Source organism: Schistocerca serialis, chromosome 4 (assembly GCF_023864345.2).
Source record: "Schistocerca serialis cubense isolate TAMUIC-IGC-003099 chromosome 4, iqSchSeri2.2, whole genome shotgun sequence".
In the NCBI taxonomy this organism is placed as follows: domain Eukaryota; kingdom Metazoa; phylum Arthropoda; class Insecta; order Orthoptera; family Acrididae; genus Schistocerca; species Schistocerca serialis.
Window position 1 is genome coordinate 860,899,559 of NC_064641.1, and position 15,945 is coordinate 860,915,503.

A 15,945-nucleotide genomic window follows, 5' to 3' on the forward strand; every position below is an offset into this window, starting at 1 on the left:
CTTTAGGAAAAAGAAAAAAGTCACAGGGGGCCAAATCAGGTGAGTAGGGTGGATGATCTAAGATGGGAATGTTGTGTTTTGCCAAAAACGTCTTTACTGACAACGCACTGTGAGCTGGGGCATTGTCTTGGTGAAGGATCCATGACTTTTTTCTCCACAAATCGTTCCGTTTTCTCCGTACTCGCTCACATAGGGTAGCCAGGACGCTAATGTAGTAATGCTGATTCACTGTTTGTCCCTCTGGTACCCAATCAATGTGCACAATCCCTTTGATGTCAAAAAAAACAATCATCATTGCCTTGAATTTCGATTTTGACATTCGTGCTTTTTTTTTGTCGTGGAGAACCAGGAGTTTTCCAATGCATCGATTGGCGTTTAGTTTCGGGATCGTAAGTAAAAAACCACGATTCATCGCAAGTAATAACATTTTGTAAGAAGGTGGGATCACTTTCAATGTTTTCCAGGATGTCAGAACAAATCATTCTTCGGCGTTCCTTCTGTTCAATTGTGAGACGCTTTGGAACCATTTTTGAACACACTTTGTTCATGCTGAAACTTTCATGAAGAATCTGCCTAACACTTTCCTTGTCAACTCCTGTTACCTCAGACACTGCTCTGATTCTTAAACGGCGATCTTGTCGAACAAGTTTACCGATTTTTTCAATGTTTGCATCAGTTTTTGCTGACAATGGTCTGCCAGTGCGAGTGTCATCACTGGTGTCTTCGCGGCCATCTTTAAATCGTTTAAACCACTCAAACACTTGTGTTCGCGATAAACAATCATCGCCATACACTTGTTGTAACATTACAAACGTTTCACTTGCAGATTTTCCTAGTTTGAAACAAAATTTGATGTTAACACGCTGTTCTTTCTGTACACTCAACATTTTCCGACGCACAGACAAAACGTCAACTACTTAAAACAGACGCCACGGGCAGACTGAGTGCAGGAGGCAGATTAAACTCGAGCAGTAGGCGGAGCGAGAGTCACGTGACAGGCCACGCGACTTTCAGCCTTATTGCATTCGTTTTATTGTTTCACCAGTACTAGTCCGGTTTTTTTCTAGCCACACCTCGTATGTACTTGTGTACGTTTAATATCTCCTCCTAAACCACTGGACCGATTTCAGCCAAGCCTGGTACGCATAAGTCAACAACCGCTGTGGGGTAGGAACGACCTAACTATGTGAGTTTAGCAGGTATGACATCATAAGCAGCCAGATGCGCGAAAATAAACTGCGTGACGCGTGAAGTTGAAATACGTTTATTCAGTACTACTAAGAGTCTCCTACAAATGAATCAGCTTAAGGAAATCCCAGACACCTGGCAGCTCTTTTGACAGTTTTCAACTGCGAAGCGCAACAGTCTGTAGACGACAAAAATGGACGTCTATGGAGCTACGAAGAAGTGTAGCTGTAGAGACGTTACAGAGACGTTACAAACACGCGAAGCAGCTGCGCCCATCGTACAGAAAGTATTTCATAATTTAAAAGGTGGTTTCACGAACAGATGGAAATGAATTTTTTGCGATAGAACACTACAAACACAGTTCACTTTTTTGTTTTCGCCTCTAATAGAAATACACGACGAATGCCGGGAATGTCAGCTACTATAGTTTAAGAATTGAAACTTCCCCTTTGGAAAACTGTGTATTATTGTGCTGGTAAACCTCTTAGGTTATTTGATACAAAGACAGCTGAGTTACACTGAACGTACTCAGACACTTCTCTCTTTACTTATTCTGATCATCACTAAACTGACACTCAATATTTTTAGCGCAACGCAATCTGACTTTCAATAATCCCCACAAAAGAATGGCCCTGACTAACAATAACCTATACCTTTCATGAATCACTTACCTCACAAAAATCTTCGTTACTCGAACTACTGCAATACAGCGAGCTCCAATACTGCCAGCTAAATAAAAGATTCTAACTACTGAAGTCACTAACTACTGATAGCCATAGTTAGCAAATGAAAGATTTTGATAGAGAACAAACAATGTATTTACCTTAATAGTGTTCAAAAGTCATCATATATATTTATATATATATCAGTTCATGACATCCAGTCTTACAAATTTCGTTTTCTGACGGACACACGTCCAGGTCATCCACTCTTAAAATTCTGCCATCTCTCTCCCCACATCCACCACTGCTGGCGGCTCACCTCCAACTGCGCAACGCTACGCGCTGTTCACATCCAACTGCCCAACACTACATTAGTGAATATTCCACCAATGAGTCCAACCAGCCACAGACTGCACACAGCACAGTCAGTGATTTTAGTACAGAGCGCTACGTTTCGTTACCAAGATAAAAACCTAAACAGCCTACTTACAGAATAAAAAGCAAAGTGTGCTATTGTCTCAAAGTATCAATTCAGTCATAAAGTTGCCCAGCTTTCTGCGCCGGCCGCTGTGGCCGAGCGATTCTAGACGCTTCAGTCCGAATCCGCGATGCTGCTACGGTCGCAGGTTCGAATCGTGCCTCGAGCATGGATGTGTGTGATGTCCTTAGGTTACTTAGGTTTAGGCAGTTCTAAGTTCTAGGGGACTGATGACCTCAGATGTTAAGTCCCATACTGCTTAGAGCCATTTGAACCAGCTTTCTGCAACTCATTTTACATACATCGTGAAGCCATGACATAGTTCCTTAGAACTTCATAATACGGGCAACCGCAGCCGTTAAATTGTTTAATGAATGGAAGTAAAACGAACCGCAAGACAGCTGCAACTAGCGAATACTTTAAAAAGTTTCATTATGTGACCATCCTCCGCAACAAGCATATAAATACTTGTTTTGTAAATAAAACTGTCTTTCCTGCTGCTAGTTACTTTATTTATCCCATACGCGTTTCGCCTTCTCCTGTTCTAAGGCATCTTCAGTGGGATCTATAACGATACAGTTTTTTTAGTTATAGATTATCAAATAGTTCACTTCGCGATTTTTTGTAAAAAAAAAAGTAATTACTTACGATTTGCTGATCTGCGTTTCCTCACGTCTGGTCTGGAGGTCGCACTACCACTTTTATCACTGCCATATAATCACGTGTTCTCGCCTTCTACACACTGTTCACCATGTTTCTTACTCTTTTTTGTGGTGAGCTATTGTTCTTTTGTCACTCGATACAACTATTTGCGACTCCATTACGTGTTTCATCTTCTTTGGTATGTTTACCTATTTGTTGCCAACCTAACGAAGTGTATGTTTGATACTAACTTCTATTTATGATGTTCATACCGTGTGTGTGTGTGTGTGTGTGTGTGTGTGTGTGTGTGTGTGTGTGTGTGTGTGTATGAGAGAGAGAGAGGGGGGGATAGAGCCGACGTTCTTTTCTTTTTATTGTCACAACCGGTTTCCCTGAATTAAAACAACATCGTCAGTTGAATTACATAGGAAGGGAAAAATCCCATTTAATACATATGGTCAAAATACTATGATAATCTTTTTAATAAATTTTAACATGTCAAAAACTATGTCAATATGTTGCGGTTTTAATTTGTGTGTCCTTCATTTCATCGATTCCGTATGGTACGCAGATCGACTTGTTGCTCAATCAGCCCTACGCTCTTGACTTTTTTTAATAATGGTGTTCGGTTGAGTGAAGGGGAGAGGGTGTCAGAAAGCGTAGGTGGAGGGGCGGGGTTAGTCATTTAACTCGCTGTATGGCCCCAATTTTGATGTTTCCTTATTTATGTCTTTCGGTTTCACTCATTGTATTTATAAATAGTTTTTTCTCCTAGAGTGCCATCACATTATTCAGACGATGTCGCGCTTTATTTATTTTGACGACTTCTCCTCTTCAGTGGTTCGATTTTTGATTACGAACGTTGGGAGCGTCTTGGCGCGCAAATATGTCACTGTTGTAAATACATTTCAAATATGATTTCAAATATTTTTAGAGATTTTGTAAAAGATTCTTGTAGCATTTCGATCATACGTATTTCAAATGGCACTGAGCACTATGGGACTTAACATGTGAGGTCATCAGCCCCCTAGAACTTAGAACTACTTAAACCGACCCAACCAAAGGGCATCAAACATATCCATGCCCGAGGCAGGATTCGAACCTCAGGCTGAAGCGTCTAAAACCGTTCGGCCACCGCAGCCGGCCATATGTATTTCATGGGATCTTTTCTTTCTTATGCAGTTCACCTGAGGATGCTGTTTTAATGCAGGGAAACCAGTTGTGGCAATAAAGATATAACCAATTACAACTGTGTTGCGATTCACTTTACTTCCATTCATCATGTCATTGATATCGAACGGAAAATCCCAATAAACAAGATAGAAAGCAGGCAACTGTGCCGTTGCTGTAGAGTGTGGTCTTCATAACCTAAAGCACTTTTGCACTCGCATCACAAAGAAGGCAAACTGAGAACGCTGAGCAGTCCGAATAGTGTAGCGTGTTTAGTCCACACATACGACTTGTGTTGCTGAGACGACGTCCCGTGTTGCAGGATGGACCCCTCTGGCAAGGTGGCGCTGATCACGGGAGCGGCCGGCGGTCTGGGCAGAGCCTTCAGCAGGGCGCTGCTGACTGCAGGCGCCAAGGTGAGTCGCTGCCTCTGCTCATACCTCACTTACAGCCTTGGCACATATGGCGTCTAACACCACTGCCTTGTCGTACGAACCCGCTCTACGTCATTGTCCTTTTAGATCTCTTCTTTGTCACTAATTTTTCCAGGGGCAAAGAAAATCTGTCAGAATGCTTGCTTAGAAGTAAGAGAGAGCTTGGAGCGGTTAATCTTGTCAAATAAAATAACCGCGCTCATAAAGAAAAAAAAATAAGGGAAGTCCGAGAAGGACGCGCACACCAAGGGTTTCGTTCAAACGTAATTATGCGTAAAGACAGTTCATCCATCCCAGGAATCGACAATGTCGACGATTCTTGCCTGTTATCGGTATCGGCAAAGACGAAATATACGTCTACCATTGCTGAGGAAAAGGGGTCTTAACAGATTGAGAGTCAGATAAAAAATATAAAAAAAAAAAATCTTTCCTTCGTATGATATAATTATAAATCAATAATTTTCAGATTTTACTCTTCTGCTTGTACTGCGAGACTTGTCTTTTTCCCAAATAGCACAAATAGCATGACTCAAGGCCAACGGGAAGAACCCTACAGATTTTGGTGAATAATTTCTCGAGTATGGAAGTAACAGTATCTTTTGATTGCGTTGAGTTAGAAGCTTACATTTATTATACTCTCAAGGGACACAGACCTTAGTATGTCACATAAATTTCGACTTCATACGTCAGTCCGTTCCTGAGAAGAAGGTTCTTAACAGACGGACAGGCAGTTAGATAAAAAAAATGACTTTTTTGTGTGTCACATATTTACAAAATTAACAGTTTCTGGATTTCTTTCCTTTTGTTGTGCTGTAAAAAGATAAGGCAAATTAGAGCTCGTACTGAGACGTTCAGGCATTCTTTTTTCCCTCGTGCGATCCGCGAGTGGAACAGATGCCGTAAAAGCCTACCTGCAGCTTTCAATACACAGTATTAAGTGAAGAGTCTAGGTATATTATCAGTCCTGTACGTATCTTGATCGCGAGGACAGCGGTATCTAAGCAACCATTCTTCCCACGATCCATATCGTAAAGGGAACGAGAAGAAACTTTAACATGAAATACCTTGCTAAGGAAGAGGAGGAGAAGGAGCTTAGTGTTTAACGTCCCGTCGATATCGTGGTCGTTACGGACAGAGCATGAGCGCGGATTAGGGAAGGATGGGAAAGGAAATTTGCCGTGCCCTATAGAGGGAATCATCTCGTCATTTGTCTCAAATAATGTAGGGGTATCGCGGACAGCGTAAATCTGGATGTACGGGCGGAGGTCTAAACCGTCGTCCTCCCGAATGCGAATCCAGTGTGCTAACCACTCCTCTACCTGGTTCAGTAGTACCATGCTAAGTGCCCTCTGTCATGCTCTTCAGTATTTTGCAGAGCACAGATGTAGAAATATATCCAGAGAAAGACAATTCCTCAAAATTAGAACAATGCTGTAATTTTTCTGCTTCGCAAGACCGGGTACGGACGTGACTATATTTCTGTCAGTCTCCCCTCCCACATGAAAAGCATATAAAAGACGTTTTATGTAAATCCAGCAAAGGAAGAGAAGTGAATGTAGCACTTGTCGGTTGGGAACTTTTGTGTCGGGACTCTGATTGACTGTCTGCGACTGAACTCCTGGTGACTTGACTTGGTGACTCACTGGATGACTAACTGGGCTGTCCAGTGATCTAAATGTTGGCAGGTGAGAGGGCGTTGGCGGCTTGTTTCTTGCGAGTCTCTCCTTGGCCTCTCTCCTGACAGACACGTTGCTTGCACCTGCTGTTAATCTTCTCGCAACCTCTTTGCGCCTGGTGTGCTAGTGATAGCTTTTGTCAGCACAGCAACATAGTTATAGAATGGATGACTGAATGTACACTACTGACCATTAAAATTGCTACAGCACCAGGATGACGTGCTACAGACACGAAATTTAACGACAGGAAGAAAATGCTGTGATATGCAAACGATTACCTTTTCAGAGCATTCACACAAAGCTGGCGCCGGTGGCGACACGTACAACGTGCTCACATGAGGAAAGTTTCCAACCGATTTCTCATACACAAACAGCATTTGACCGGCGTTGCCGGGTGAAACGTTGTTGTGATGCCTCGTGTAAGGAGGAGAAATGCGTAACATCAAGTTTCCGAATTTGATAAAGGTCGGATTGCAGCCTATCGCGATTGCGGTTTATCGTATCGCGACATTGCTGCTCGCGTTGGTCGATGCTGCTGCAAACGTCGTCGAACTGTTCGTGCAGATGGTTGTTGTCTTGCAAACGTCCCCATCTGTTGACTCAGGGATAGAGACGTAGCTGCACGATCCGTTACAGCCATGCGAATAAGATGCCTGTCATCTCGACTGCTAGTGATAGGAGGCCGTTGGGATCCAGCACGGCGTTCCGTATTAACCTCCTGAACCCACCGATTCCATATTCTGCTAACAGCCATTGGATCTCGATCAACCCGAGCAGCAATGTCGCGAAACGATAAATCGCAATCGCGATAGGCTACAATCCGACCTTTATCAAAGTCTGAAACGGTACACATTTCTTCTCCTTACAGGAGGCATCAAAACAACGTTTCACCAGGCGACGCCGGTCACCTGCTGTTTGTGTATGAGAAATTGTTGGAAACTTTCCTCATGTCAGCACGTTGTAGGTGTCGCCACCGGCGCCAACTTTGTGTGAATGCTCTAAAAAACCAATCATTTGCATATCAAAGCATCTTCTTCCTGTCGGTTAAATTTCGCGTCTGTAGCACGTCATCTTCGTGGTGTAGAAATTTTAATGCCCAGTAGTGTAGCATGAATGGCCATAGGTTTGCTTTACTCGTGAGAGATCGACACAGGGATGCTGAAGAAACTAAAGTGACGGGCACCTGAAGATGGGCGCAAACTGTCCCATGGGAGCCTACTCGCAAAGTTTCAAGAGCCAGCTTTAAGTGATGAATCTACACATATACTACAACGCCCAACGTATCGCTGGCGTGGTGAACGCGAGGACAAGATGGGACTAATTGTAGCTCCGAGGCGTCCGAGCGTTCATTCTTTCAGCGCTCCACACCTCAATGGAAAGAAAAGGAGCCCTAATAACTGATACTTTGGCAAATACCCTGTGCCATTTACTTCACAGAAGTCCTCAGAGCAAGTGCGTGTGTTGGAACATTAATAGCGGCAAATATTTATTTACAACTTACACAAAATGTGTACGTGTTTCAAGGTCTTACTGTCCTTCACCATAGTCACCAGCACTGGGCACACCCCATTGCCAGCGATGTGTGAGTCGTGGAAGACCCTTAGCAGCGCCAGCTGTGTTGATGCTCGAATGGAGCGGTCTGTTGCCTGACGAATCTCTGAAACAGTTCTGAAGCGAATGCCATGAAGTTCGTTCTTCAATTTAGGAATCAAGTTGAACTCACAACGACTTACGTGTGGCGGGTGTGCAGCACTTCCCACCGCCATCGATCGATAAATTCGGTCACAACTTCTGCTATATGAGTGCGAGCATTGCAATATAAAATGAAGTGCGGCGCTTGCAGAAAGCGTCGCCGCTTCTTTCTGTTAACTGGCAGCAGGCGGTGTTCCAAAAATGAAGAGCTTAGAGAGAGAAGCCGGCCAGCCTTGTGCAGGACGATGCTCGGCCGCCTACGGCCTAGGTCTGCCAGATTTGTTCAGTCGATGAGGCTGGGAAGTACTGCACCATCAGCCAAACTCCCCGGCCTTAAGCCCTTGTGACTTCAACCTGATTCCTAAACTGAAGGAAAAGCTTCATGGTATTCGCTTCAGAACTGTTAGAGGGATTCGTCAGGTAACAGACCGCTCCGCTCGAACTTCCAAGACAACTGGCGGTGCTAAGGGTATACCACGACTTCTACGTCCTTCGCAACATGTTGTACGCTACAACTGCATGTATTTCGTGTCAGTTGTTAACAAATAGTTGGCCCTACTAAAGTTTAACCCTCGTGTGTACATGTAAACGTAGATCCAGATCAGTAACACTGAAAGTCAGGTCTGGGGTCGTGCTCACATAACCTAATGACTGAGCCGACTGCTTGCGCGCAGCAGGAAATCCAAATTAGAGTTCCGATGCGTCCTCCTTCGCGCTGGTAATGAGCTCTCTTTTGCAGATCGTGGCGTCGGACGCTGACGAGGCGGCGGGGAAGAAGGCCCTGGAGGAGCTGGAGAAGCAGTTCGGAAAGGGGAAGGTCGTCTTCGTCAAAGCGGACGTCACCAACAGCAGCTCGCTGGAAGGTAGCGCCTCCTCTCTGGAACCACTGGAGGTGTCTTCCAGGAGGCCTCCAAGGCTCTTCATGTTATTGATTCTTCTGCTCACTCTCCATAACGCTAGCATAGTAAAGTGCCTTATCCTCCAGTTTGGCTGATAAATAAGATTTGTCAGCACTCTAAATGAGGTGGTTTCCAAGTTAAACCAGTGTAATTCTTTCGATTACTTCTAGCTACCCGTGCTTAAGCCATTACCAGTGTGATCTCCCATGCAGTTCCTATATTACCACTCTTTTCTCACGTCGTGTGATTCTATTTACACTGGCTTACCAGTGCCGTCAATCAGCGTCAGATCCAACGCAACCTCTTCCTTGTTTTCTTGGAAAATTGTTCAAAAATGGTTCAAATGGCTCTGAGCACTATGGGACTTAACTTCTGAGGTCACTACTTAAACCTAACTAACCTAAGGACATCACACACATCCATTCCCGAGGGAGGATTCGAACCTGCGACCGTAGCGGGCGTGCGGTTCCAGACTGTAGCGCCTAGAACCGCTCGGCCACTCCGGCCGTCTTGGAAAATTGTATTTCACGTTTCACAAACATTTGCTTTTGACTGAATGACGGATAAGAGCAAGAAAGAACTCTGATACAAATTTGGGATGCTGTTGGTCATTAATTACAGTGGTAAAACAGTCCCTCAGCTACATGCAAATTTCTCCTCAGTACCAAACAGCTCACAAAATTCCCAGCTACCTTACTGTTTACCGCACCGAAGGGGTACTCACTCTTCCATTGAAAAATGCCACCATAGAGACCTGACTGGCGGACTTGAGGGCGCCGTTACCAGAGGATACTACGTCGAGCCACGTCAGACACACTCCGCTGCCCTCTGCTTCGTACACGACGGCCAAAATAAAACTGGCGTCGAAAACATTTCTGGCACCTTAAGATCGGCAACCCAACTCAGAAAGCGCGAATGCCGGCGTGGCCGAGCGGTACTAGGCGCTTCCGTCTGGAACCACGCGACCGCTCCGGTCGCAGGTTCGAATCCTGCCTCGGGCATGGATGTGTGTGATGTCCTTAGGTTAGTTAGGTTTAATTAGTTCTAAGTTCTAGGCGACTGATGACCTCAGAAGTTAAGTCCCGTAGTGCTCAGAGCCATTTGAACCATTTGATGTAAGTTGCCAAAAATATTTTGCGACCCAGGTGCAGGTGACGTCGTCTACCTTACGGCGCATGACACACACACTGGTGTGCAGACCTTAACGACGAAAATAACTTTCGCTTGATCTGTCACTGCCGAATAACGTAGCCCGATGAATTTCGACCACACATACGAGGCCTGTTCAGAAAGTAAGCTCCGATTGATTGCCAAATTGAAACCACAGTGAACATCAGAAATGTTTTACTTGTAACAATTAGCTACACCTTTCAGCTACTTCTCTACGTAGTCGCCGTTCTGACTTAGACTTTTGTCATAGCGTTGTACCAACTTTTCAATAGCCTCATCATAGAAGGCAGCCGCCAGTGCTTTCCGCCAATTCTCCACGCTGGCCTACAGCTCGTTGTCTGTGTCAAAATGTTGTCTTCAAAGACAGCGGTTCATGTGACCAGAGATGAAACTCAGGGGGAGACAATTGCGGACTGTATTGTGGGTAATCTCACATTTCCATTTGAAAACGATGCAGGAGCATCTTCATTGCCCCTGCAGAATGCGGCTGAGAATTGTCTTGAAGAAGAAACAGCACGACAGTTATGTAATGTTAGCTGCATAGCTTCAGGCGAAATTTCTCACCAGGCCCTCGTACTTGGAGGCAGACACTATTTTCTAGACATCTTTACGCACTCACTGCGAGCTCAGAAATGAGAAGAGCGACGTGATGCTAACTGGGGTTATACTAGAGACACTACCCAACACATCTGTGCAAAGCTTTATCGGATTTTCATAGTCGTTTCCATTTCGCGACCGATCGGAGCTTACTTTCTGAACGCCCCTCGTAGATAGAAAGAATTGCTGCAGGACGGCAGAGAAGGTAACTGAAAGAAATAAGAAATGCGACGAACGAAAATGACACTTTTGTTCAAAGGCAATAATTTCACTGAAGTCACTACGTTTCAAAATTGTGCCGTGACATTATAAACTGTGGGACATGGTTTTTAGCAGAATGTGTGATCTGTACGGACGACAATCCAACGTTCTCCTGTGCAAGTGACGAGGTTGTTCATGAGTTCTTGTGGTAGGGCGTTGCATTCTTCCACCAGCGCGGTTGGCAACTGCTGAGTGCTCGCTGGTGGATGTGGAGGTCCTGCAGTGGGTCTCCATAGCGCGTCCCTCACCTGCTCCGTGTGATTAGGCCGAGGGAACGGGCAGGACAGGCCATTCGCCGATTAGCCTCTCCTTCCAAGATCTCCTCCATATGGGCAGTACGATGCGGTCTCACATTCTCCTCCATAAAAATGAATTCAGCATCCAATGCAGCCCTGAAGACACTACACGAGTAGGCCTGTGCAAGGTGACCGCTGCAGTCTCTCCCACTGCTACTACCGTTACTACCATTACTACCCCCACTAAAACCACAATACGCCGCCGCACCTGTCGTCACATACATAAAATTATATGTTTCCAAAATAAACTGCTTTCGGCTGCATATGAACTTGTACAGGCAAACGAGTCGTTTCGTGATTTCAAATCACATCTTCAGTCGGACTTCTACGAGACAGGAAACGCACACTATGTCATCAAAAGTACCCTGACACTCCCCCAAAAAACATGTTTCATATTAGGTGCATTGTGCTGCCACCTACTGCCAGCCACTCCATATCAGTAGTCATTAGACATCGTGAGAGAGCAGAATGGAATGATCCGCTGAACTCACGGACTTCTAACGTGGTCACGTGATTGGGTGTCATTTGTATCATACGTCTGTACGCGATATTTCCACACTCCTAAACATCCCTAGGTCCACTGTTTCCGATGTGGTAGTGAAGTGGAACACTAAGCAGATTCAGAAGGATGTAGGTTGCAGTAGGTACTGGGAGATGAAGAAGCTTGCACAGGATATAGTAGCATGGAGAGCTGCATCAAACCAGTCTCAGGACTGAAGACCACAACAACAACAACAACAGTGAAGTGGAAACGGGAAGGGACACGTACAGCGCAAAAGCATGCAGGCCGACCTCGTCTGTTGACTGACAGAGACCGCCAACAGTTGAAGAGGGTCGTTATGTGTAATAGGAAGACATCTGTCCAGACAATCACACACGAATTTCCAACTGCACCAGGATCCACTGCAAGTACTATGACACTGAGGCGCGAGGTGAGAAAACTTGGATTTCATGGTCGAGCGGCTGCTCATAAGCCAGACATCACGCCGGTAAATGCCAAACGACGCCTCGCTTGGTGAAAGGAGCGTAAACATTGGACGATTGAACAGGGGAAAAACGCTGTGTGGAGTGACGAATCACGGTACACAATGTGGCGATCCGATGCCAGGGTGTGGGTCTTGCGAACGCCCGGTGAACGTCATCTGCCAGCGTGTGTAGTGCCAACAGTAAAGTTCGGAGGTGGTGGTGTTATGGTGTGGTCGTGTCTTTCATGGAGGCGGATTGCACCCCTTGTTGTTTTGCGTGGCACTATCACAGTACGGGCCTACATTGATGTTTTAAGCACCTTCTTGCTTCCCAATGTTGAAGAGCAATTTGGGGATGGCCACTGCATCTTTCAACTGGATCGAACACCTGTTCACAATGCAAGGCCTGTGGCGGAGTGGTTACACGACAATAACACTCCTGTAATGTACTGGCCTGCACAGAGACCTGACGTGAATCCTATACAACACCTTTGGGATGCTTTGGAACGCCGGCTTTGTGCCAGGCCTCACAGACCCACATCTCCTCAGTGCGGCACTCCGTGAAGAATGGGCTGCCATTCCCCAAGAAACCTTCCAGCACCTGATTGAACGTATGCCTGCTAGAGTGGAAGCTGGCATCAAGGCTAAGAGTGGGCCAACGCCATATTGAATTCCAGCATTGCCGATGGAGGGTGTCCGGATACTTTTCATCACATAATGTACAATCGACATTATGATAAAAAAAGTACCTGTCCTAATGATCTACTCTCTATAAAAACCAATATGAAATACTCACATGTCAGTAAAACAATCAAGTCCTGAAGCAGGAAGGAGACGTGTCGCAGAATCCCAAACTGATGCCCCGGGAGCACTAATTCTGAGTATTCCGATGTTGTACTGCCGTCTGAAGACATCATTTAAAATGGGCCGCAGGAAAAATAAAATAAAGTGCGCATGGGCTTCCTGAAAGAACTCGTTAATCACTATTTAGCAAGTTTTCTGCCAAAATAGCAAAAACTCATATACTACTTTATTTCTCAGCATCACCTTATTCACTTAGACTACATTCCGTTATCCTTTTTTGCTTTTGTTGATATTAATCTTACAGCCCCCTTTCAAGACACTGTACATTCAATAAACTACTCTTCCTAGTTCTTTGCTGTCTATGACAGAATTACTACGTTTTTATTTCTTCTCTCTGGACTTTGATTCCCACTGCAAATTTTACTTTGGTTTCCTTTACTGCTTGTTAAATGTACAGGTTGAATAACTTCGGGGATAGGCTACAATCCTGTCTCAGTGCCTTCCCAACCACTCCTCCCGTCTACTCTTATAATTGCCGTCTGGTTTCTGTACAATTTGTAAATAGCCTTTCCCTCACTATATTTTACCCCTCCTATCTTCAGAATTTCAAAGAGAATAAGCCAGTCAACATGTTACACAAGTACTCCTTCTAAAACATTGTTAGGTGTTTGAGGCACGAGATGAACGATGTATCGGCTAGTCTAGGTTAAAACCACAATAAACAGAGTTACTCGCCAAATGCTCGTGTCCCATACCACATGCAACTGTGCATTTCATCGCAGGCAGGGCACCGCTAGACTCACCAGAAGGGCTGTAGTGAAGTATGTAGTATGGGACACGAGCTTTCTGCGAATTACTCTGTATATTGTGAACTTGACTTGCCGCTGCATCGTGCAGCTCGTCCCTCACATACCTGACAATGGTTTAGAAACAGTACTTGTGCAGCTGGTACAGGAGACACGTAATAACCTTTTATCGAGATCTGAAGATTGTAACCATGATTACCAAACCACGTAATCAACGACAAAGGTTGTTTACAAACTGTCTCGGCTAAGAAGTTCACCTTGTTACAACTGAAGATGAATGAACAAAGGAATTTTTAATTTCTTTATTAATTCACAAATAATTGTTTCCTCTAAGGAACTGTTATGCTGCAGTAATTAACTAATGACGATGTCTAGAAAATCTTAATGCATAACTGGCTAGTTAATGGATTATTATTTTTAGTAATTAACAGAAGAAAGCTAATATTGTTGCTCTTATATGGTTTCGGCAGTCATCACTGAAATTATTTATCTACTTGAGCGAAGTTATATATTAAAAAACACATGACTAATAACTGCAATCAGTATAACCAATAACTTTTTTAGATCATTAAATAAATTTAAAACGCTGAAGAACTTATTTTTTCCCTGTACTTTATAAATCTGGGTCATGTCTTCTATACTACGTCCAGGAACTCTATCGATGTGTGCTGATGAAGTAGGAAGAGACTTGTATCAAGACTGATATTCCTCAGGAGCGACTCCCTTTTGCATAAGTGTGTTAGGCACTTCTTTTTCGTGTCACTTATTGGCATAATTTCGCGATAAAGACCTTGTTAGTCAGTATTTATATATAATTTATGATCTAATGAGTTCTAATCTAATAATTTATAATCTAATGAATGATTATAACTGTACTCGAACACTCCTGTTTTGAATTTTTGGTATCGAAAACATTTCACTTTAGCTGGTTAATTTTATTTCCCTGACTGCTATTATTTCTGTTTTAATGGTGGAAGCAGAAGGTTTAATATAACTCTAGATCGTTTACCTCAATCCAAGCATAGCAGAATGCATCGTTTGGCTCACGAAATTCATACATAGTGAGACTGTATGTACAATTTTTCAGACTGTAGTACATCAGACTGACCTCATTTGAAATTATTTGAAAGATAATTGTAAATAAATTGTGAAATACTTACATGTATTGCCTACTTTACATTTTCGTTTAGCAGCAACTTGTACGTGATTGCATTCATTTTTCCCTGCAATATGATCATTGTGCTCTGTCCAGTGCCTGCTTTTCTTCATTACTCTTCACTCACACGCTTCTGACAGTAATACTTTTTACATTAGTAGAATCTGAGAATGTAGTTCAGACAGAATATTCTTCTGTAAGTTAGTTCACTGAATGGCTTGAAATATTTGTATTCTTTCTTCTACATACTATACATTTTGGACATACTTACTTTGGGGTCTAAGTCCAGTCGTTTTGTGGATTTCCTTGACTAGTGAGAGTCCATTGCAGAAACTGTTTCTATGTGTTCTTTAGCTGTCTGTGCAACACCTGGTTTTGCCTTTCTTATCAGTTCCTATCAAAAGTCCTCTCTCACCTTACCCTTTAGGTACAGTACCAATGACCTCAGTTGATATTCATAAAGTTTCAAAAAAAGACTTCTTGCAGACTCTTTCTAATTATTTTTATTTAAGTACTATTCAACAGAATCTTTACGTTGTTTCAGTGGCTGATCAGTATTTCACTTTATACCAGAGGAACACTCATTGTATCATCAAGAAAAAATAATCTGCCATGTGTAATCGCAGTCGTAGAAGCTTCTACAAAAGGCAAAAGGAGAACCTAATTTCGTCTGAAAAACTGTTGTTGCCTTTGTATCCAGATTTTCATGTAGTTAATTGGCACTGGTTTTTTAATTTGAGTTTTAATTATATTCTTTTTTATCTTTTGGAATAACTTTTTCCACTCTCGATCGTTTAGCACTGTTACTCTCTTTTACAGCACTGATTTATTTACCCATGAGACCTGTGTCACTGCAACTTGGTTCATAGTCAGGATCCTTGACGGAGAAGTCAGAATCAAAATGATATTCTTCTGCACTATGCCTATCATTCGACTAAAAGCATCCCATCCCTGCCCCCCCCCCCCCCCCCCATACTCAGTAGATACAATTTCTGCTTTGATTTGTTTTCTGCTGTTGTAGGGGGACTTAATCGTATACTCTGCTTGTG

At 43.6% G+C, this 15,945-nt stretch overlaps 2 protein-coding genes across 3 annotated transcripts in view; one reads left to right on the forward strand and one right to left on the reverse strand.

Moving 5' to 3' along the window:
• The window catches only part of LOC126473503 (15-hydroxyprostaglandin dehydrogenase [NAD(+)]-like), a 332,530-nt gene that overhangs the window by 132,722 nt on the left and 183,863 nt on the right, over positions 1-15,945 (reverse strand). The gene's annotated exons all lie outside the window — the stretch shown is intronic.
• LOC126473504 (15-hydroxyprostaglandin dehydrogenase [NAD(+)]-like) overlaps positions 1-15,945 on the forward strand; it is an 87,329-nt gene that overhangs the window by 32,007 nt on the left and 39,377 nt on the right. Inside the window, exons 2-3 of the mRNA XM_050100594.1 lie at positions 4,463-4,556; positions 8,682-8,805. Coding sequence (XP_049956551.1) covers positions 4,464-4,556; positions 8,682-8,805 — 217 coding nt within the window. The 5' untranslated portion in view covers position 4,463. The remainder of the gene's footprint in view (positions 1-4,462; positions 4,557-8,681; positions 8,806-15,945) is intronic.